Source organism: Platalea leucorodia (genome assembly GCF_965183815.1).
Source record: "Platalea leucorodia genome assembly, contig: HAP1_HAP1_SCAFFOLD_192, whole genome shotgun sequence".
Taxonomy (NCBI): domain Eukaryota; kingdom Metazoa; phylum Chordata; class Aves; order Pelecaniformes; family Threskiornithidae; genus Platalea; species Platalea leucorodia.
The window spans coordinates 41982-64134 of NW_028121364.1; the positions used below are offsets into that span (position 1 = coordinate 41982).

At 53.2% G+C, this 22153-nt stretch overlaps 2 protein-coding genes across 2 annotated transcripts; one reads left to right on the forward strand and one right to left on the reverse strand.

The window, feature by feature from the left end:
- Positions 1-923: 923 nt before the first annotated feature.
- On the reverse strand, positions 924-1853 carry LOC309603750 (olfactory receptor 14A16-like; the record flags this gene model as incomplete). Its single annotated transcript, XM_082338669.1, has 1 exon — positions 924-1853. One exon carries the CDS (start codon positions 1851-1853, stop codon positions 924-926), a length of 930 nt encoding a protein of 309 aa, XP_082194795.1.
- A 17382-nt stretch (positions 1854-19235) lies between these two features.
- On the forward strand, positions 19236-21841 carry LOC309603751 (olfactory receptor 14A16-like; the record flags this gene model as incomplete). Its single annotated transcript, XM_082338670.1, has 2 exons — positions 19236-19284; positions 20877-21841. The coding sequence occupies 2 exons, from the start codon at positions 19236-19238 to the stop codon at positions 21839-21841; spliced, it is 1014 nt and encodes a 337-aa protein (XP_082194796.1).
- Positions 21842-22153: the final 312 nt, after the last annotated feature.

Consider the following 22153-nt stretch of genomic DNA (forward strand, 5'->3'; position numbering starts at 1 on the left):
TTCCTTCACCATGACACCTGGCTCTGCACTGGGAGTGCTGGCTGCCCCATCCCTGCACACTCACACACCTTAGCTCTACACCGGTGTTTTTCTCTCCCGCGCTCTTTCCAGCCCAGCCATACCCTCCCCACCTCTCCCCACCTCCCCTGCCCTCTCCCCAGCCCAGCCCAGCCCAGCAGAGCAGCCCGGCTTGGGCTGGCTCCATGGCACTGCCCAGCGCAGGCTGCTGCAGAGCTCTGGGCACTCACCCCACAGCCCCAGCCCCTCAGAAGGCCACAGCAGCTGCTGGGGGGCAGACAGCGGGGTTCAGGCTCCCCATCAGCCCCAGGGCTGGTGCTGGCCCCAAGGCCATGAGGTAACAGAGGCTAGGCACTCTCTGGCTCTCCTGAAATTATACAGTAGGTGAGCCCCAGCCCTGACTGAATTTTCCCCCTCCTCTGCTGCCACCAGCCCCACTGCCCAGGGCAGCACCAGCGTCCTGGCCCTGGGGGTCCCCAGGCAGTCCTCAGGTGTCTTGCAGTCCCAGTCCTCTCCTGACCCCTCCAAATTCATTTCCAGAGAACCTGGTACACGCCATCAGTCCTGTCATATGTGAAGCAATCTGAGGACTTAATGGGGAGCTTATGGACCATCTCCATTGCCATTGGGCACCAAGAAGAGCTCTTTTAAAACCAGAACTTCTGAACCAATGGAACCCAAGGTTCATTACCCAGGAGATCCCTTTTTATTGAAGAGCTGCTATCTGACAGGTCACATGTGACACAGTGTTGTGCACGGGTCAGACTCAACAGGATGAAACCTCCACTGAAGGAGTATAAACCCAGAAAATTATCTCTAAGTAGAATTATCACAAGAGAAAAAAATAGACTCATGGCCTAAGATAAAATCTGGGAAATGTGCAGAGCAGGGGAGGCAGGTTATTTTCAGAGAAACAGCGCCCATTGGATCAGTTTCCATAAGGCATCCTTGAGGTCCTGGTTCCTCATGCTGTAGATGAGGGGGTTCACTGCTGGAGGCACCACCGAGTACAGCACTGCCACCACCAGATCCAGGGATGGGGAAGAGATGGAGGGGGGCTTCAGGTAGGCAAATGTGCCAGTACTGACATACAGGGAGACCACGGCCAGGTGAGGGAGGCACGTGGAAAAGGCTTTGTGCCTTCCTTGCTCGGAGGGGATCCTCAGCACGGCCCTGAATATCTGCACATAGGACAGCACAGTGAAAACAAAAAACCCAAATTCCACAAAGACACTAACCACAAGAAGCGCAATCTCCCTGAGGTAGGAGTGTGAGCAGGAGAGCTTGAGGATGTGGGGGATTTCACAGAAGAACTGGTCCACAGCATTGCCTTGGCAGAGGGGGAGTGAAAATGTATTGGCAGTGTGCAGGAGAGCACTGAGAAATCCACTGCCCCAGACAGCTGCTGCCATGTGGACACAAGCTCTGCTGCCCAGGAGGGTCCCGTAGTGCAGGGGTTTGCAGATGGCCACGTAGCGGTCATAGGCCATGATGGTGAGGAGACAGAACTCTGCTGACATCAAAAAGACAAACAGAAAGAGCTGAGCAGCACATCCTGCATAGGAAATGGCCCTGGTGTCCCAGAGGGAATTGGCCATGGCTTTGGGGACAGTGGTGGAGACGGATCCCAGGTCAAGAACAGAAAGATTGAGGAGGAAGAAGTACATGGGGGTGTGGAGGTGGTGGTTGCAGGCTACAACTGTGATGATGAGGCCGTTGCCGAGAAGGGCAGCCAGGTAGATGGCCAGGAAGAGCCAGAAGTGCAAGAGCTGCAGCTCCCGTGTGTCTGCGGACACCAGGAGAAGGAACTGGGTGATGGAGCTGCCGTTGGACATTTTGTCCCTCTGCGCCTGGGAATCTGTTAAGGGAGGTAAAGGAAGGGAGAAGTTAGGGCTGACTGCTTAGAGAAAAAGCTATTCACTTTTTATAGAAACCCCCCAAAATGCCTTTCAGTTTTCACGAAGACCTTTTGTGTTGGTGCTACCTGAGGGTGCCCCAGGGAGCAGGAGGCTCTCCTGGGGGCTCTGCAGGGGTCAGTCCTGCCCCACAGCAATACGTAAACAGGAACTCAGGGTGATCTCAGATTAAATCCAATCCTGATATCAAAGAGCTTTTCAGCATTGTCACTCCCAATTCACCTGACTGCAGAGCAGAGCTGTGGGGAGTTTGGGTTGTGCCTTCTGTTCTAGTTGCCCCAGCACAGCTGAGGAGTGGTTTGAATGCAGCAATGCCTGGCATTTCTGCTGCACTGCAAAGGAAACCTTGTGGGTGCAGAGACTGGGCACAGGGACTGTCGCTTAGTGCAGAGTGAGGACAGCCGCTCTGCCCATCAGCCCTGCTCTCAGCTGCCCTGTGCTGGCAGCTCTTCCACCTGGAGGACTATCGCACTCGGGTGTTCCCCCCGAAAGAAAGAGGCCAATGCTGGGAGCAGGGGAATCCAGTTTCCCAGTGCAGATCTCCATACCCTCACCCCATCTCATCGTACCTGAGGAGGATCTCAGCTCTGCCCTCCCAACCAGGGACACAGAGGGCTCATGACAGCTGCCCACATGCAGCCACCCAGTAGCATTTCAACGGCCTTAGCACCGAGGTGTCTTCTCCATGGGGCTCCTGCATAACACAGAGATGCCCTGGGAGAGCTGTGCCCCACGGGAGGGCAGCCTGCAGCCCAGCAGGACCTCCCAAGGACAGAGTCAACTCTCCTACATTTGTTACGTCCTAAAGGGAGGGTGAGATCAGTGCCAGCCGCACAGACTGCAGTACCCAGAGCCCCACAGGTGAACAGGGTGCGAGCTGGGTGCTTTTCCTCCATGGCCATATGTGCATGACAGTACACGCAGCGTTGGGGTCTGAGCTGCACTTGAATCCTCACCCTCCCCACACCAGTGAGTGTAACAGTAAGAAGAAGGGCAGCAGGGAGAAGAGGAGAACATGCCAAAGGAGCCCTGCCAAGGGAGGCAGGAGAGGGAGACAGAGAGAGACCCTTGAGTTTCAACTCTCTTTGGTGGTCAGGCTGCTTGGGAAGGCAACCCATGGCCATGTCTCCATGCCATTAAGGGCAGAGGCTGTGCTGTGTGAGTGAGGAGACCAGGGGGTTGCTCCAGGGAAAACATCTGCAGTGCAGGGGATGGCAGGGAGATGCCTGAACCCCCACATCTCCTCCCTCTCCATGCTCACAGACCCCATCCAAGCCTCTGTGTGCTCAGCTCTGCACTGCAGGCACCTCCTGGCAGCAGGGCACTGCCCAGGGGCATCTCTGTGTGTGTAGGGGCTAAGGAGCAGCTCAGACAAGTCCTAGTGAGAACTGGGGTGTCATTGCCTACTCCAGAACAGAGACATAAATTTCTATCTCTGACTGCCCACCCAGCCTACCAAGAGTGGATAAACTCAAAGCACAGATTTCTTCTCTTTCAGGCAATCCCCTACCTTGACACCCATCTTTAAAATATCCTTCTGCAAATGTCCTCTGGGTGATGTAGAAGTCTGAGCAGCCCTGACCCATGCTGCACCCTCTGGACAGCAGAGGGATCCTGCCCTGCTTCCACCCACAGCTTCTCCCCGCAGCTTTGAATGGCACTCCCTGGGCGGGCTGAGGGCTGACCCGGTCAGATGGCAGAGTCCCTGCCCTGGTGCACAGCTTGCTGGGGTGCAGGGACCCTGCTCTGAAGAACAGCCCTGGGCACACACAGGTGCACACTGATATTCAAAACCCCAGAAGAAGACAGCTGTATTGCATTTTTCCTTCTGATGGTGCAGCAGGCAAGTCCTCCTCTGCAGCACGTCCTCCTCCTCTACTTTAGAGAAACTGTGGAAGTCCTCATGAAAATCCCATAGGCTGTGGGATGTAGCAGCTTTTGGAGATCCCTCCAGGAACACCAATTACATTGTCCTGCAGCCAGGGACTTACCATGTAGAGGGATGTAAAGATCTCTCCCATGCAGTGAGCTCTCAGCATCCTCCCACTCCACACTGCCTTTACAGTCTCTCTGCCTCACCCCTCTCCTCTCAGCACTTGCAGGCAGTGCCCTCAGCCCTGCTGCACTGTGCAGAGGAGCTGCTCCTGGGCAGAGCTGTCTCTCTGCAGTGCTGCCCACTTGCCATCAGCTCCCTCCATCCCAGGAGACCAGCCCAGCTCAGCAGCAGAGGCCCAGCCCAAGGCACCACTTTCTCTGCCCCTCTGGGCTCCCTCCAGGTGTCCCTGGGGCTCCAGGGGAACCTGCTGGGAAACAGTCTGAAGGCATCACTCATGTTCCCTCCCTCAGCTGTGGGGAGAGAGACTTAATCTCCAGCAGAGTCATTATTCCTATTAGAAAAATAGTTGGGCATGAGAATCACTTTTTTGTCCCATCATTAGACAGGACCCAGGAAGGTCACAGGGAAGGATCTAATTTCTTCCATCTGGGGACTTATCCTCAGTTCAATGAAATAGGCATTTCATGCTGGGTCTTTAGACCTGGGGCTAGGAAGCTCTCTTTTGCCCACACCATGTCTCTGCTTTTGCACCCACGGGGTCTTGGAGACTTGGTACCAGGGTTCTTTACAGCAAGTCAGAGCTTGCCTGGTTGCACAGCTCTGTTGCTTCAGCCCAAATGTGCAGCAGTGACCTCAGCCAGGGGCACAGGCAGGAGGAGCTGGAGCTGTTCCTGAGCAGACAGAGCTGTGACATGGAGGCAGAGCTCAGGACAGCTGCTCTTCAAGGACAGCATCCTCCAAGCTCAGCAAGGGTCCAGATGGAAACTCAGTCTAAACTTGAAAGGCAATTGAAGGGCACCATAAGGAGGGTTTACTGCTTCAGGAACAGTTAAAGGAAAATCGAAGATCCTGTGTGGCCACTGCTGAATTTAAGAAGAGCAGGTGTAGACAGATGTGAGATTCTGTGTGTCCTCTTTGCCTCAGTCTTCCCCAGCAAGGTCTCCCAGGCCTCTGTGCCTCAGGGCAGGACTCTGGAGGGGATCAACCAGCAGTGGATGGGGATCAAGTCAGGGATGACTTGAGGAAACTCCATCCTTCCCAGTGTATGGGACAGGAGGGGCAGCATCCCAGGGAGGTGAGTAAGCAGGCCAATGTCACAGCAAGAACACTCTCCATCATCTTTAGAAGGTCATGGAATCTGTGGCAACTGACTGAAAATGGGAGAATATAAATGTTGCAGGCACCTTTTTAAAATGCCCAGAGGATGAGCAGGGGAATGAACGGCTGTGCCCCAGATCGTGTTCACTAGGATCCCATTTCTGGGTGTCTGAAAGAGAACGGGACAGGATTTACCCAGGGGAGCTTGTCTCTCGCCATCCCCTTTGCTTTCTGTGCTGAAAGGACAGGATTACTGGACCCAGGGAGGGCAGTGGTTGTCTTTTGACTGGGAAGTCAGTGAACCTTTCAACATCACCCGCCTGCTCCAATGTTCTTGTGCCCAAGTTAGGATATTACAGTCTGCCTGTTTGGAAAAATAGGTGGGTAAATAACCAGATGGATGGTCAGGCTCAGAGGGATGTGGTGAATGTGTGGTACTCTGCCTGGAGGCATCTAGCTAGTAGGGTCCTGCAGGGGTCTATCCTGCCACCTGCCCTGTTTAATGTGTTTTTAATGACCCAGAGGAGATGAGAGAGTGCTTTTTCATAACATTTGGAGAAGACACTACATTGAGGAGAGCAGGCACTACACTGGAGGGCAGGGTGGCCATCCCAAAGGACAAAGACAAGCTGGAGTGATGGGCCAATAGGAACCTCAGGATAGGCAGTAAGTTATGGCCTTGAGGTCAACTAAGCCCATGACACAACATAGGCCAGGGACTGCCCAGGTGGGCAGCAGCTCTGTGGAAAGGCTTTGTGGTCCTTGGGTTCCATTAGGCAAAAGAGGAGCAATCAGGAAAGAAGGCCAACAGCATCCTGGGCTGTATGAGATGGAGCACAGCCAGTCTGCTGAGCACTTTTGACACCATAGCCAGAATATTTTCCCAGGTTTTGACAGAGAGACCTCGACATACTGGAGCCAGGTCAACGGAGGGCCACCAAGGTCAGCAGGGTAGGAGAACTTGTACGGGGAGAAGAGGCTTAGAGTGCTGGGCTTGTTCAGACAGGAGTAGAGAAGATCTTGTGGGAAATATGTAGCAGCATTGCACAGTTCACAGGAAGATGGAGTCAAGTTCATGTCCATGACACAAGGACAAGAGGCAATGGGCTGAAACAAGAGAGGGTCAGGCTAGAGAGAGGGAGAAATTATTCCAGCAGAAGGATAGTCAGGGGCTGGAAGCTGTTTCCCAGGGAGTGTGCACTGGCTGTATCCTGGAATGGGATCAAGATGTGTTTGGGTAAAGGCCTGAGTACTCTGTCTGACCCTGCTTTGAGCAGGAGGTTGGTCCAGACACCTCTCGAGGTCCCTTCCAGAAGGAATGATGCTGTCCTTCCTTCCCCCTCATGTCTGCAAACTAGGGAAAGTGCTCAGGTTCTCCCTGACCCCAGAAGTCATGCACATCAGGTTCAGGGCTGCTTCACAGGTGTTCCCAAACTGCCCTGATCACATACAGATTTTTTTTTCCTTTATGTGCATGGCTCAGCCTGACAGACAGGGAATGCCCACTGCTTGGGGTGTCTGTGCTCAGTCATGCCCCATGAGCTGACCTGGCTCTCCTCCCCTCCTCCACTCCTCACACTTGGGTGGGTGTCAGGAAACCTCCCTGAGCCTGGAGGATGCACAGCTCTCCTGGGGTGAGGTCCCACCGCTGCGGGGGAAGAGGAAGGGTTGGTGAGACACATGGGCATGCAGGGGGAGAGCAGTGCAGGTGCAGCAGTGAGTGCATTGAAGGCAGGAAGAAGACTTGACATGTCGGGGGCTGTCATGCTGAAGTGAAATAGGGTGAGTCTTGATTTGGAGGCAGCAGCAGAAGGAGGATGGGCAGCTGAGTGCTGGGCTGGGGAGCTAAGCAGAGGATTCTAGCATGTCTGGGACTTGGAACTCTTGGGTGAGAAAGCAGCACTAGCAAGGCTTTGGAAGAAACGGGATGGGTTGTGGGGAACTCAGAGGCACTGGCAAATGCTCAGAAACACAGAGCTTGGTGCTGGAAGCAAGGAAGCAGGCACAGGCACAGGTCAGTGTAGCTGTGGTGGGGGTGGCCAAGGGCCTTGGTGGGGCTTTGACACCCCAACAGAACTGGGACCCTTGTCCACTCAGCTATGGCTTCTGTCTCTTCCACTGAGACCCACGAGAGGACATGAGGTCCTTACAGCTTCAGCGCCTCATTGCCTCCTCCTCACCCACCCTCCATAGCGCCTGGCAGGTGTCCTACCACTGACCTGCGCCTGCCATCACACACTCCCACATCACAATGCCCCCAGACAGAGCCCAGAGCATCACAAGAGGGAAAGGATCCCCCTCTGCGGGGGATGCGGGTGAGGGCTTGGCCATCCTGCTTGGTGAAGCACATCAAGGGCTTTCATAGTGGGAAAACGTCTCACATTGAAATGTCCTCCTGTCCCAAGTGCCTCCAACTCCCTGATTGACCAGCCCCCAGGGACAGGAACCTTGTGTGCTCATTCCCTGCATGGTCTCTTCAGTGATGGCCTTCAGCAGGGCCTGCTAACACCCTCCAAAACCTTCAGCTGTGTTTCTTTTACTTCTCTGGAGGCTTGCTGAGTCTTTCAGGAGCTGCAGTTGAGGAACTCGGCACCAGAGGGCTCATTGCCACACAAAGCACCACAAGGAGCCAAGCCTGGACATAACTTTCCTGTAGTCGTCAATTCTTAGGTGGCTTCCTAGAGAGATTTCAGAAGCATAGTCAAAGTGAAAAGATGTCAAAGCAAAGAGGCAAAGTGAATCAAATGCTTGATTTTGAATAGCCAGTTCTGCATGAATCCCCGCGTATTTGGGTTATAGGAATGTCTTCAAGTGGAATCTGCACCATCAAGACCCATGTGGGTGGATGGGAACAGCCACCCCCAGTAAGGGGGAATCCCCATCTGCTAGGCTGAGGCATGCATTCAAGATGCAAACCTCTGCAGTGCCCACTTGTTCCAGGCCTCCAGGCAGAGTGTGACTCATTCTGCGTGACCTTCTAAGCCTCTGTCAGCTCATTTTGATGCTCATTTTCCCTGCAACTCTCAAGCCTATGGGAGCTTTGGCTTTGGCATCCTCCCTTCATCCTGGGGCAAGGTTTCTCAATTCCTCCTTTGCATCTTCCCCTGCTTCCACCTCCTGGGGGCTGCCTTTTTGCTCAGTTTATACCAGCAGCCCCCTGAGCTGAATGTTTCTCTTCATGGCTATTCAAAGAGATCATTCTTGTCTTTGGAGGAGGCAGTCCTGTAAGGCCTGTCAGATTTCCTGAGCTCCTTCACCCTTCAGAGCTACTTCCCATGGCACCACCTGGATCAGTCTCCCAAGTATGTCCAAGTCTTCCTCTCTGGGGTGCACCCATCTGTGCTCCGCTGGTGGCCTTCCTCACTCCTCTTTGGCACCTGGGACCCCACTATTTCCTGGTCACGACAGCCAAGGCTGACACTGATGATCACATCCCTGACCAGCTCTTCCTTCTTTGCCATACCAGATCCAGGGGAGCATCACCCTTCTTGGCCCACCTGGCAGCTCTGCTAAGAAGTCATCCCAAGATCCTCCAGACTGTTGGCACCCTGTTGCTTTGCCTGGCCAGTGAATGCCAGGGCAATTACAGCTCCCCATGGGAACCCATGCGTTGATCTGGAGACTGCCTCACATTGCTGACAGACTTTCTCCTTTTCGTCTCCTTACACAATGTCACCCTTACTGACTCTTCTGGTGCTCAATGACAAAAGCTAACCCGACCTGCTGCCTGTCATATGAAAGACCTGCATAAATCTGAGCTGGGCCTTCATACGGGGGACATCCCCCCTCCTCAGATTCCCCACCACTCTCTCCAGCAGAGCCTGTATCCCTCCACTGCAGCACCCCAGGTAAGCAAGCTGTCCCACCACATCTCAGTTAAGCCAAAACCACCCCAGTTCTGTGACAAGACATGGGGCTCCAGCTCCTCCTGGCTGGGCTCCAGCTCCTCCTGCCCATGCACATGTTGGCTGCAGCACCTCAGCTGTGGCACCAGGGTGGAGCTCAGACTCCTCCCAGGAAAACCCGAGCGGTCATCCTGACCAGAACACTGTACCTGGAGCAGTCAGTGCTGTGCTGGGCTGGGCTGCGCTGGGCTGCACGTACACTGTAGCCTTCGCACCTGGGCTGTGCTGCACAGATCCCTTGGCCGCAGGAGAAGCTCAGCAGCTTGTTGTAACAGAGGAGCGTGCAGGCAGCTCCCACTCGGTACTGGCCATTATGCCCCCTGCGTGGCCTTGCTTGTATCGACCAGGGCAGGAAGAAGTCCTCCTGAGAACATTGCTTCTGTTTGACTGTAGAGATGATAAATAGAGCTGTTTCCTTGTTAGAAAATCCTGCAATAGCTAGAATGACCAAAACAAGAGACTCCCTGCTATGGATGGGGTCTGCATAGTGTGCTGCATTTGGGTTGGAGGCCCATTCGGTGCTGCACAACCTGGGTACCCACCATCTAAAGGAACATAAGATTCTGTATAGGATTCTTTCCTTACAGTGTTAGCTATCATGCAAAGCATTTTAAAAAATACCTTACGAAGTCTGAGTGCCTTTCTTCCTGGGATCATGTTGGCCCAGCACCTCCTGGTGAAAAACACTCTCAGAACACTTAAGATCATAAAACTGTTTAGGTCGGAAAAGACCTTTAAGGTTATCAAGTCCAACCACTAACCTAACACTGCCTAGTCCATGACTAAACCATGTCCCTAAGCACCACGTCTACCCGTCTTTTCAACACCTCCAGGGATGGGGACTCAACCACTTCCTTGGGCAGCCTGTTCCAGTGCCTGATTACCCTTACAGGGAAGAAATATTTCCTAATATCCAACCTAAACCTTCCCTGGTGAAACTTGAGGCCATTTCCTCTTGCCCTAGTGCTTGTTACTTGGGAGAAGAGACCGACACTCGTGTCGCTACAACCTCCTTTCAGGTAGTTCTAGAGATTGATAAGGTCTCCCCTCAGCCTCCTTTTCTCCAGGCTAAACAACCCCAGCTACCTCAGCCGTAAGACTTGTGCTCTAGACCCTTCACCAGCTTCGTTGCCTTTCTTTGGACATGCTCCAGCACTTCAATATCTTTCTTGTAGTGAGGGGCCCAACACTGAAGACCGTATTCAAGGTGCGGCCTCACCAGTGCCGAATACAGGGGGACAATCACCTCCCTGGTCCTGCTGGCCACGCTATTCCTGATACAAGCCAGGATGCCATTGGCCTTCTTGGCCACCTGGGCACACTGCTGGCTCATATTCAGGCGGCTGTCAACCAACACCCCCAGGTCCTTTTCTGCCAGGCAGCTCTCCAGCCACTCCTCCCCCAGCCTGTAGCATTGCATGGAGTTGTTGGCTGACCAAGTGCAGGACCCGGCACTTAGCCTCGTTGAACCTTCTACAGTTGGCCTCGGCCCATCGATCCAGCCTGGCCAGGTCCCTCTGCAGGGCCTTCCTACCCTCCAGCAGGTCAACACTCCCACCCAACTTGGTGTCATCTGCAACTTACTAAGGGTACACTCAATGCCCTCATCCAGATCATTGATAAAGATACTAAGCAGAAGTAGCCCCAGTACTGAGCCCTGGGGAACACCAGTTGTGACTGGCGTCCAACTAGATTTAAATCCATTCACCCCAACTCTTTGGGCCTGGCCATCCAGTCAGTTTTTTACCCAGGGAAGGGTATGCCCATCCAAGCCATGAGCCGCTAGTTTCTCCAGGAGAATGCTGTGGGAAATGGTGTCAAAGGCTTTACTAAAGTCTAAGCAGACAACGGCCACAGCCTTTCCCTAATCCACTAAGCAGGTCACCTATTCCTGAGTTCCAGCCAAAGCTCCCTATTCAGCCAGACCCGTCTTATCCCCTGCCGTCTTTCGGCAGTTGGGGATGGCTTGCTTCTGCTCCTTTAAGGTCTCCTTCTTGAAGAATGTCCAGCCTTCCTGCACTCCTTTGACCTTCAGGACTGCCTCCCAAGGGACTCTGTCAACCAGGATCCTAAACAAGCCAGAGGCTGCCCTCCAGAAATCCAAGGTAGGAGTTCTGCTGACCCTACTCCTTACTTCTCCAAGAATCAAAAACTATCATTTCCTGATCGCTATGCCCTAGACTGCCTCCAACCGTCACATCACTCACCAGGCCTTCTCTGTTTGCAAACAGATCCAGCAGGGCACCTTCCTTCATTGGCTCCCTCACCAGCTGTGTCAGGAAGTTATCTTCCACACACTCCAGGAACCTCCTAGGCTGTTTCCTCTCTCTGTATTGTATTTCCAGCAGGCATCTGGTAGGATGAAGTCCCTCATGAGAACAAGGGCTCGCGATGGTGAGACTTCTCCCAGCTGCTTATAGAATACTTTGTCCACCTTTTCATCCTGGTTGGGTGGTCTCTAACAGACTCCCACCATGATATCTGCCTTGTTGACCTTCCCCCTGATTCTTACCCATAAACACTCAATCCTATGGTCGCCATCATTAAGCTCTAGACAGTCAAAACAGTCCCTAACGTACAAGGCTACCCTCATCGCCTCTCCTTCCTTGCCTGTCCCTTCTGAAGAGTTTAGAGCCGTCCATTGCAGCACTCCAGTTGTGTGAGTCATCCCACCATGTTTCTGTGATGGCGACTATGTCACAGTTTTCCTGCTGCACAATGGCTTCCAGCTCCTCCTGTTTGTTCCCATGCTGCATGCATTGGCGTAGATGTGCTTAAGTTGAGCCATTGCTCCTGCCTTCTTTTGGGGGAGAGAAGCCCTAGTTCCTACATGAACATTCTGATGCACGTCTGAGGTTTCTAACACAGCCATAGCCCTTGCGTGTTTTCTGCTGCATGGTTCTCCATCCCCCACCTCCACTGAGATGACAGACCAAAGGACGTCATTAGCACACCGTCCCTCAAATATTGGTGTATCGCCCCCAGGCTTATCTCTAGCAAGCCTGGTTTTACCCCTTCCCCCCTTCCAATCTAGTTTAAAGCTCTGAGCCCTGCTAACTCCTGTGCTAGGATCCTTTTCCCTCTTTGAGACAGGTGTACCCTGTCTGTCACCAGCAGGCCTGGAGTTGTGTAAACCAACCCATGATCAAAAAAACTGAAATCTTGCCGAAGACACCAGGCTCGGAGCCAGGTATTGATCTGCTGGCTCTTCCTGTGTCTTCCCTCATCATTCCCTGCAACTGGAAGGGTAGAGCAGAACACTGCTTGGGCTCCTGATCCCTTAACCAGTCGGCCCAAGGCCCTGAAGTCTCTCTTGATTGCCCTTGGACTTCTAGTTGTAACTTCCTCACTGACTACCTGAAAAACCAATAATGGGTAGTAATCTGAGGGCTGTATCAGGGTAGGAAGTTTTCTCTTCACATCTTTAACCCAGGCCCCCGGGAGGCGGCAGACTTCCCTAAGTGGCTCCGGTCTGCGTATCGGGCCTTGTGTTCCCCTCAGGAGAGAGTCTCCTATGACAATGACCCGTCTTGTCTTCTTTGTGGAAGCTCTTTTGATGCAGGGTGTAGGCTGACTGACCCTTGGCGACACCTCCAAGCTGGATGTACCATCGTCCCCGGCGTTGTTTGGTTCCACTTGCAGAGCTTCACACCTGTTTGGTAATGGCACCTGGGAAGGTGGGGCAGTCACAGAGGAGACTCGCCTGTGCTGCGCCGGGCAGGAACTTGTCGCCATTGCCCCCTAGCCCTTAAGTCACTATGTTCAGCAAGGTGGGGAGAGGATAAGGCATCTTCTGTCTCATGGGTCCTGTCTGCCTGTTGGGCCTGTCTGAGGGAAGGTAGGGTGCGATTCCAGTAATCCATCCTCTCTTGCTCCAGTAATCCATCCCCTCATACTGTTCAGCCTACTCACCTCCTCCCAGAGCTCCATCACTAAGCAGAGGAGCTCCTCTACCTGGGCGCACGTCCCACAAGGATGCTCACTGCTGCCATCTGGTACTGGTGTAAGAGCAGGGCAAACCCTGCAGCCTGACACCTGGGTGGCAGCGTGTTCCCACCGGAGCTCTGTCCGGGCAGCTGCGTCCATCGTGGTGGGTGCAGAGCTTAGCGAGGACATGGTTTTTTGCTGGATGGAGAACATTGCTCCCTGGTTGATCTTCAGGGCCCTTCCTGCACGCCCTTCTGCGTGAACTGCTGCGCCATGCCCTTTCTGACGTGTCATACCCTTTCTGATGCACAGCACCCTTTCTGACATGCCATGCCCGCCCTGTTGGTGGTGCTATGGGTCGCTCGCGCTCCTTAAGGGCTTCCTTTATACGTGGCGGGGGCTTGGCTGCTGTTGTTCCTGGTCCCGCCCAGGTCTCATCAGCCCAAAGCTGCTCACTGTGGCAACTGAGGCCAAGCAGAGTTCCTCAGGAGATGGTCAGGATGAATATGAATAGGAGAAGGCTGATCTCACTTGTTCTGTAAGCAGAATGTCCTGGTTTCAGCTGGGATAGAGTTAATTTTCATCTTGGTAGCCGGTATGGGGCTGTGTTTTGGCTTTAGGATGAGAACAATGTCGATGATACACTGATGCTTTGGTTCTTGCTAAGTAGTGCTAAGCTGTCTCTAAATAGGTGCTAAGTGGCGCTCACACTGGTCAAGGACTTTTCAGCTTCCCCTGCTCTGCCGGGTGCACAAGAAGCTGGGAGGGGGCACAGCCGGGGGGAGGGCTGACCCAGGCTGGCCAAAGGGCTATTCCATACCATATGACGTCACGCTCAGTATATAAGCTGGGGGAAGAAGAAGGAAGGGGGGACATTGGGTATGATGGTGTTTGTCCTCCCAAGTAACCATTACGCTTGATGGAGCCCTGCTTTCCTGGAGATGGCTGAACACCTGCCTGCCGATGGGAAGTAGTGAATGAATTCCTTGTTTTGTTTTGTTTGCGTGCACGGTTTTTGTTTTGCCTATTTAACTGTTCTAATTTATTTTACTTCAATTATTAAACTGTTCTTATCTCAACCCACGAGTTTTCTCCCTTTTACCCTTCTGATTCTCTCCCCATCCCACTGTGGGGGAGTGAGCGAGCGGCTGCGTGGTGCTTAGTTGCTGGCTGGGGTTAAACCACGACACAGAAAAATAAAGAAAACTGGAAAAAGAAGAAAAAATGATTTATTCTTCCTTATTATTTAACTCTTCTCTGCCTTTATTCTTCTCATTCCGTCTTCCTTGACAAGATAGCTGTAACCTAAGAGTATTTAGATTCTGGCATGAAGTGTTTAGAACAGTGCTTTTTCTCTCATTGCTAACCCTTTCTTACCATTTCATGGTAATACCTCTCAGACAATGTTGCCCCTAATTCACTTCTGCTGTCTGTCTTTCATCCTTCTTTCAAGTGTGTGTGTGTGTGAGGAGCTTATGGTTTTACCAAAAAATGTCAAGGAGCAGATCCCAAATGGGTGAAAAGCACAAAGCAAGGCAAATTTTTCTGTGATGGACACTGACACAACACCATTATCTTCATTTTGCATCTCTGAAGACCTAACCCTTCCACAGAGTGCCTGCAAGGTCTGGAGTGCCTCCATCTGCCCTGTACGTCAGCACTGAAGGTGAAACTACTCCCGTCAGAGGTGCTGTTTGGATTCCCCTCACAGCCTAAACCACCACATGGGTCAGGAGATATTCCAGGACTTCTCAAGGGGCATCATATTCCTCTGGACCAAAAAGTGGAATCTCAGGGGTCGTGGCGTACCAATACTTGTGTTCAGGGATCTGGTCAAATGACCCATCTCCATTTCTGTAACGGTGCTTGAGTTTGCTCAAGGAACCCTTGAGTTGATCCCCATCCACTGCTGGCTGTCCTCCTCCACAGCAGGAGAACACAGGGGGCATCCCCTGAGCAGAGGGGGCATCCCCCAGACTCGTCCTCTCTGCCAATCTCTCCAGCAGAGCCTGTTTTCCTCCATTGCAGAACCCCACATGAGCAAGCTGTCCCACCACGTCTCATTTCATCCCAAACCATCACAGTTGTGTGCCAAGCCATGGGGGTCCAGCTCCTCCTGCCTGCGATCCACCTCCTCCTGGCTGTGCACGGTTTGGCTGCAGCAGCTCAGCTGTGGCACCAGGGTGGAGCACAGACTTCTCACAGGGAAACCTGAGCAATGATCCTGACCAGAAGACCACGGTACAGCCAGCTGGGCTGCACTGCATGTACAGCCTGGCCTTCATGCCTGTGCTGTGCTGCACAGATCCCTTGGCCGCAGGACAACCTCAGCAGCTCATTGTCCCAAGGGGCCTGCAGGCAGCTCCCACTCAGGACCAGCCCTTACGCCCCCTGCGTGGCCTTGCCTGTACCTAACAGTGCAGCAAGGAGTTCTCATGAGAACATCCTTGCTCTTTGACTGTAGAGATGAGGAAAAGAGGTGGTTTCTTGTAAGCAAAGCTAAGAGCCGCTTGAATGACCAAACCAGGAGACTGTCTTCTATGGGTGGGTCTGCATGGCATGCTGTGTGGGGGTCAGAGGCCTGTTCAATGCTACACCACCTGGGGTTCCCGCCATCTAAAGGCACCTAAGATTATCTGCATGATTCTCTCCTTACAGGGTTAGTGCTAATGAGCAGCATTTTACAAGATCCCTCACAGCGTCCGAGTGCCTTTCTTACTGGAATTAGACTGGACCACTGCCTCCTGGTGAAGCACACACTCCCAGCACCCTTGGGTGCAGCCCCTCTGGTCCCAGGGACTGGTAAGGGTGTAGTTTGTTCAAGTAACCCCTGCCTTGATCCTCATCCACTGCTGGTTGTTCTCCTCCAGAGTTCTGCCTCAGAGCACAAAGGTCTGGGAGACCTTGCTGGTGGCAACTGAGGCAAAGAGTGCGTAGAATATCTCAGTCTACCTACACCTACTCTTACTACATTTAGCAGTGGTCCCACAGTATTGCTGATTCTTCTGTAGCTGTTCCTGAAGTAGAAACAGCTCATCTCGGTGCCCTTGCATGCCCTTTTCACTTTCAGTTGAGTTTTGGTAGGACCCATTGCTGTGCGTGGGGGATACTTTCTTTGAAGACAAGATGTATCCAGGCACATGGTGAAAATGGTTCGTCTGTTCCTTGGCTCTATCATCCAGGGTGTGAGTAAAGACCCCAGTGTGATGTGCTTTGTGTTCAGGCAATGCCTGCAGCTCTTGGGAAGAGAAGGGACAGACCTTGCCTCTCTGATGCCATCTGATGACTGATGCCTCTGACTGATGGCATCAGTCAGTGGCACACAGGCACCAAATCCCACTGCTTGCAATGCCTTCTGGGGTGTCTGTCACACACCCACCCTAAACGGAAATTGCTTTCCTGTTGGTAAATAGAACCTTCATAGATTCATAGAATGGTTTGAGTTGGAAATCACTTAAAGATGATCTGGTTCCAACCCCCCTGCCATGGGCAGGGACACCTTCCACTAGACCAGGTTGCTCAAAGCCCCATCCAAGCTGTCCTTGAACACTTCCAGGGAGGGGGCACCCACAACTTCCCTGGGCAACCTCTTCTAGTGCCTCAGCACCCTCATACAGAAGAATTTCTTCCTTGTATCTAATCTAAACCTACCCTCTTTCACTTTAAAACCATTACCCCTTGTCCTAGCACGATATACCCTTATAAAAATTCCCTCTCCAGCTTTCTTACAGGCCCCCTTCAGGTACTGGAAAGTCCCCGTGTGGCCTTCCCTTCTCCAAGCTGAACAACCCCAGCTCTCTCAGCCTGTCTTCATAGGAGAGCTGCTCCAGCCCTCTGATCACCTTGATGGCCCTCCTCTGGACTCACTCCAACAGCTCCATGTCCTTCTTCTATTGGGAGCCCCAGACCTGAACACCGCACTCCGGGTGGGGTCTCATGAGAGTGAAGTAGAGGGAGAGAATCACCTCCCTCGCCCTGCTGGTCATGCTTCTTTTGATGCAGCCCAGGATACAGTTGGCCTTCTGGGCTGCGAGAGCACATTGCTGGGTCATGTTGAGTTTCTGATTAACCAACACCCCCAAGTCCTTCTCCTCAGGCTGCTCTCAATCCATTCTCGGCACAGCCTGTATTTGTGCTTGGGATTGCCCTGACCCATGTGCAGGACCTTGCACTTGGCCTTGTTGAACTTCATTATGTTCACACAGGCCCACATCTCCGGCCTGTCAAGGTCCCTCTGGATGGCATCCCTTCCCACCAGCATGTTGACCACACCCCACAGCTTGGTGTCATCAGCAAACTTGCTGAGGGTGCACTCAATCCCACTGTCCAAGTCTGTGACAAAGATGTTAAACAGCGCCAGTCCCAAGACTGACCCCTGAGGAACACCACTCGTCACTGGTCCTGTGCTGTCTCTGCAAGCCTTGGCATCTCATGGAGCTCTGTGAGACTGGATTTATAAATTGAGTAGACACCCGGATCTCTGTAAGGCAATGTGGGGATGAACATGAGGCAACTGCCAGTAGAGTGAGTGGAGACCTGGTAAATATGGCTGATGGAGAAGAGAAAGAGAGAGCCTGAGCTCTCCCTGTGGCACATGGCTCCAGTGGTTCAGATGAATAACTCTCACGGCTGCCATGAACATAATGAGTGGGGGCAGGTTCAGGTGCCCTCATTGGGGCATCAGCTGTCATTTCAGTTGGCCAAAGAAAATTCCCAGCAGCCTCTAAGAGGATTCCCCCAGATGCTGGCCTGTCTCTACGAACGGCTCCATTAGAGCTTGCAGTTGCCTGCACAGATCTTTGACCACTCCTGACACCTTCAATATCACCAGGGGTTGTGTCTGAACAGCCCAGTCCTGCCCTCCATCCCCATTAATCAGCATGGGAACTGCGACAAGGAGCTCCCATGCAGGTGCCTATTTTGTGCCCACCTGCACATCTAATGCCAGAGGAATCCCACCTCCTGTTGGTTTGTGTTGTGCATGGGAGGGAGCTAAGTCCCCTTTGAGCCCCAGGACTGCAAACCCACAAATGAGATGCGTCTATTGACTCATCTGCATCCCTTCCCTCAGCAGGGGTAACGCAGATCCCTCCTTGTCACTGTCTAGGTGTCCTGTCTCATGATGGGACAAGGAAAGGTGATTGTCCTGCCCAAATCTTTTCCTGATAGGAGAAATGACAGCGCTAGGAATAACTGTCTCTCCCGAGCTACAGGGAGGGAACATCAGAGATGCCTTCAGCCTGTCTCACAGCAGGTTCCCCTGCAGCCCCAGGGACACCTGGAGGGAGCCCAGAGGGGCAGAGAAAGTGGTGCCTTGGGCTGGGCCTCTGCTGCTGAGCTGGGCTGGGCTCCTGGCATGGAGGGAGCTGATGGCAAGTGGGCAGCACTGCAGAGAGACAGCTCTGCCCAGGAGCAGCTCCTCTGCAAAGGGCAGCAGGGCTGAGGGCACTGCCTGCAGGCATCGATGGGAGAGGAGCGAGGCAGAGAGATATTAAAGGCAGCTTGGGGTGGGAGGATGCTGAGAGCTCACTGGAGGAGAAATCTTCACAGCCCTTGAGACGGTAAGTCCCTAGAAGCAGGGCAGTGAAGCTGCAGTTGCTGGAGGGATCTCCAAAAGCTGCTACATCCCACAGCCTGTGGGATCTTTAAGGTTGATTCTCATAGCTTCTCAAGGGTAGAGGAGAAGACATGTTCCAGAGCAGGTTTTCCCTGCTGCACTATCAGAGGAACAAGGCATGATGGCTGCGTTCCTCCAGGGATGACTGCAAGGATGTTAAGCCAGGTGCACAGCCAGGGATGCCCAGGGCCGTCCTTCAGAGCAGAGTCCCTGTGCCCCAGCAGTCGGTATGCCAGGGTCAGTGCTCAGCCTGCCCAGGGAGCTCCCAACGGCGCTGTGGGGAGAATCTGTGAGTGGAAGAAGGGACCCCTGGTTGGGCAGGGTCCTGCTGCTGTTGAGAGAGTGCTGCATGGGTCAGGGCTGCTCACAGCTCCAGTTCCCCCCCAGAATATTTCCTAAGGGATGTTTCAAGGAGAAGGTCCTGGCAGGGAGTGCCATAAAGATAATGAAGATATCCTGAATTTCTGTTTTCAGTTTCCTATTTTGGGTGGGGGTGTAGTGGAAAAAGGATGAACGCAAAAGGATCTGCCAACTTTAAAGAAGTCACGGAGACGCCTGACTGAGTGATCATTAACTCCTGATGGGAGCCTCCTAAAGTGCCCTCAGCCACTGCTCTGCCTATGGACAGCACCAGCATCACCTCTGCTGGACCCATCAGGGTTCTTCTGACCTGCCCTTTTCCACCTGCAAACAGGAACATGCACCCAGCTATTGCCCTGCAAACAGACAGGTTTCTGGAGGGCCAAGGTGAGTGCACAGAGGTTGGGATGGGGTCTGTGATTGATGACAGGGAAAAGACATGGGGCAGGGAAACACCTTCCAGCAGGAAAATCTCCAGGCAGCAGGGATATGATCTGCGAATGAGAGGAAACTAAAATGAGAAGTACTGTAAGAGGCAGAACGCAGAAACCTCCATATGATCCCCTCCAGTGCAGACCCCTGCCTCTGAGCAAGCCCCCTTGCCTCCTCTCCCACCCACCAAAGCCTCTGCCCTCAGGGCTGGGGGCTCCAAGGTGTGAACCACCTCCTCTGCAGCCAGAGCTCCAGCAGAGCCGTGGTGCAGCTCTGCAGCCACGGGCCCAGTTCCCTCTGCAGAGCGCAGGGGCTGAGAGCAGCTGCCCGGCAACGGTGGTGTCTGGGAGGTGGCGTGCACAGCTGGGGAAGGGGAACGCTGTCTGAGTGCCCCAATGCCTCTGCCCTGGCCTCTCTCAGCCACACCCTCACTGTGTTTTCCCTTGTTTCTCCACTTGTCTGTGTGATTGCTATTGTTATCTTGTTCTTGCTGCCAGGCTCTCTGGGGATGGGACTTTCAGCTGCAGAGTCACACACTGATTTTGTGGGTCCTTTCATGCAGGTGTGTCCATGGGAACAAGTGTCCTGGCTTTCCTCTAACGTGTGAGGCTGTGGGCAATATGGTCTATGGGGCTGGAGAATAAGCTGTTTTTTCCTTAATCAGATGGTATCGTTAGGACACTTGGCTGTGTCCTTGAGAAGCTGTGCTTGAGAAGCTTTGTCCTTTCAAGCTGTGAGATGTCCTTCCAGAATGCAAACCTGTTCCCTAGCACCCTTGTGTTATCTGAAAGCCCCATGCAGAAGTGTAGAGACGCTACAATGGAGGAAATGCTGTTGGGTTGGTGAAATGAGCCCTGTGTGTCCTGGGCTAGAAGTGGGGTGCTGAGACCTTGAGAAAGGGTGAGACATTTAGCGGTCTGTGGGGGATACTTCTGTTCTCAGCAATCTCTGGTTGTTTTTCAGGGTAGCAAAACAGTGGGATCACCCTCCATCTCATTGGGAACAAGGCCACGGCAACTCAGAACAAGACGGAGAGACAGACCAGCTCCTTCTACGCTAAGCCCCAGGCAATCCTTTTGCTTCCCAGGACTTGCTCTGTTCTCTCTGAGTGCAGCAGAAATGATGAAGTTTTCTGAAATCCATGAAAACTGCCCAGGTGAGATGGGGGTGGAGCATTAAAATCCTGAAACCTCCCAAAGTGCCTTCTGTAATCCACTTTCCTTAGCATGGGAGTGCAGATGCTGACAGGCCCTTCTGCATTAGGACCAGTTTCATCTGAGAAAGCTGAACACCAGGACTGACCCCTGCCCCACCGTTCTCATGAACCCACTGCTGCAGAGCAGGGCTGACTCCTCAGCAGCCAGCGGGCAGAGGCCCTGCTCCTCACAGCACACTCAGCCAGGGCTGCAGCCACAGAGCTGAAGGAAGGTCTCCTGGAAAAGAAATGGGGTGGGTGGGGGATGGGGCAGAGTGTGTCAGAGTGAGGGTCTAAAAGAAAGCTTTGATTTTGCTCAGAGAAATGTCCCCTTCATTAACCCTTCCTGTAGGAACAGGACCCCATGTCCAGAGGCAGCAACCATCCAACACAAGCTCCATCACCCAGTTCGTCCTCCTGGCATTCACAGACACACAGGAGCTGCAGCTCTTGCACTTCTGGCTCTTCCTGGCCATCTACCTGGCTGCCCTCCTGGGCAATGGCCTCATCATAACTGCCATCGCCTGTGACCACCGCCTCCACACCCCCATGTACTTCTTCCTCCTAAACCTATCCCTCATCGACCTGGGCTCCATCTCCACCACTGTCCCCAAATCCATGGCCAATTCCCTCTGGGACACCAGGGACATCTCCTTCTTGGGATGTGCTGCCCAGCTTTTTCTCTTTGCCTTCTTGGTAGTAGCAGAGTACTGTCTTCTCACCATCATGGCCTATGACCGCTATGTTGCCATCTGCAAACCCCTGCACTACAGGACCCTCCTGGGCAGCAGAGCTTGTGTCCACATGGCAGCAGCTGCCTGGGGCAGTGCTTTTTTCAATTCTCTCCTGCACACTGTCAATACATTTTCACTCCCCCTCTGCCAAGGCAATGTTGTGGACCAGTTCTTCTGTGAAATCCCCCAGATCCTCAAGCTCTCCTGCTCATACTCCTACCTCAGGGAAGTTGGGCTTATTGTGCTTAGTTTTTCTTTAGCTTTTGGGTGTTTTGTTTTCATAGTGGTGTCCTATGTGCAGGTCTTCAGGGCCGTGCTGAGGATCCCCTCACAGCAGGGAAGGCACAAAGCCTTTTCCACGTGCCTCCCTCACCTGGCTGTGGTCACCCTGTTTATCAGCACTGGCATGTTTGCTTACCTGAAGCCCCCCTCCATCTCCTCCCCATCCCTGGATCTGGTGGTGGCAGTTCTGTACTCGGTGGTGCCTCCAGCAGTGAACCCCCTCATCTACAGCATGAGGAACAAGGAGCTCAAAGATGCACTGAACAAGCTCATTCAATCTGTAGTCTTTCAGCAGCACTAAGCTGCCCATGTCTCTTCACAAGTGATTTCCAATGTATCTGGGGAACCTCCTGTGCTTTGGGCGTTTTATCTGTGATAATTCTGTTTCTCCAGGAATGTCTGCATGCACTCCACTTCTCCAGAGGCATGAACCCAGTCTGTCTGACCCAAAGGTCTTTGCACATGTGTCTTGCCTGGTAGCACAGCTGGCCTCCCATGTCACATCTCTGTAATAAAAGGGGATTTCCTCAGTGCTGGTGTCTGGAGGTTGGGCTCTTCTTCCAAAGCTGAGCTCAGCAACAGGCTGAAGGGATTGCCCCCACGAGGCCGTGCT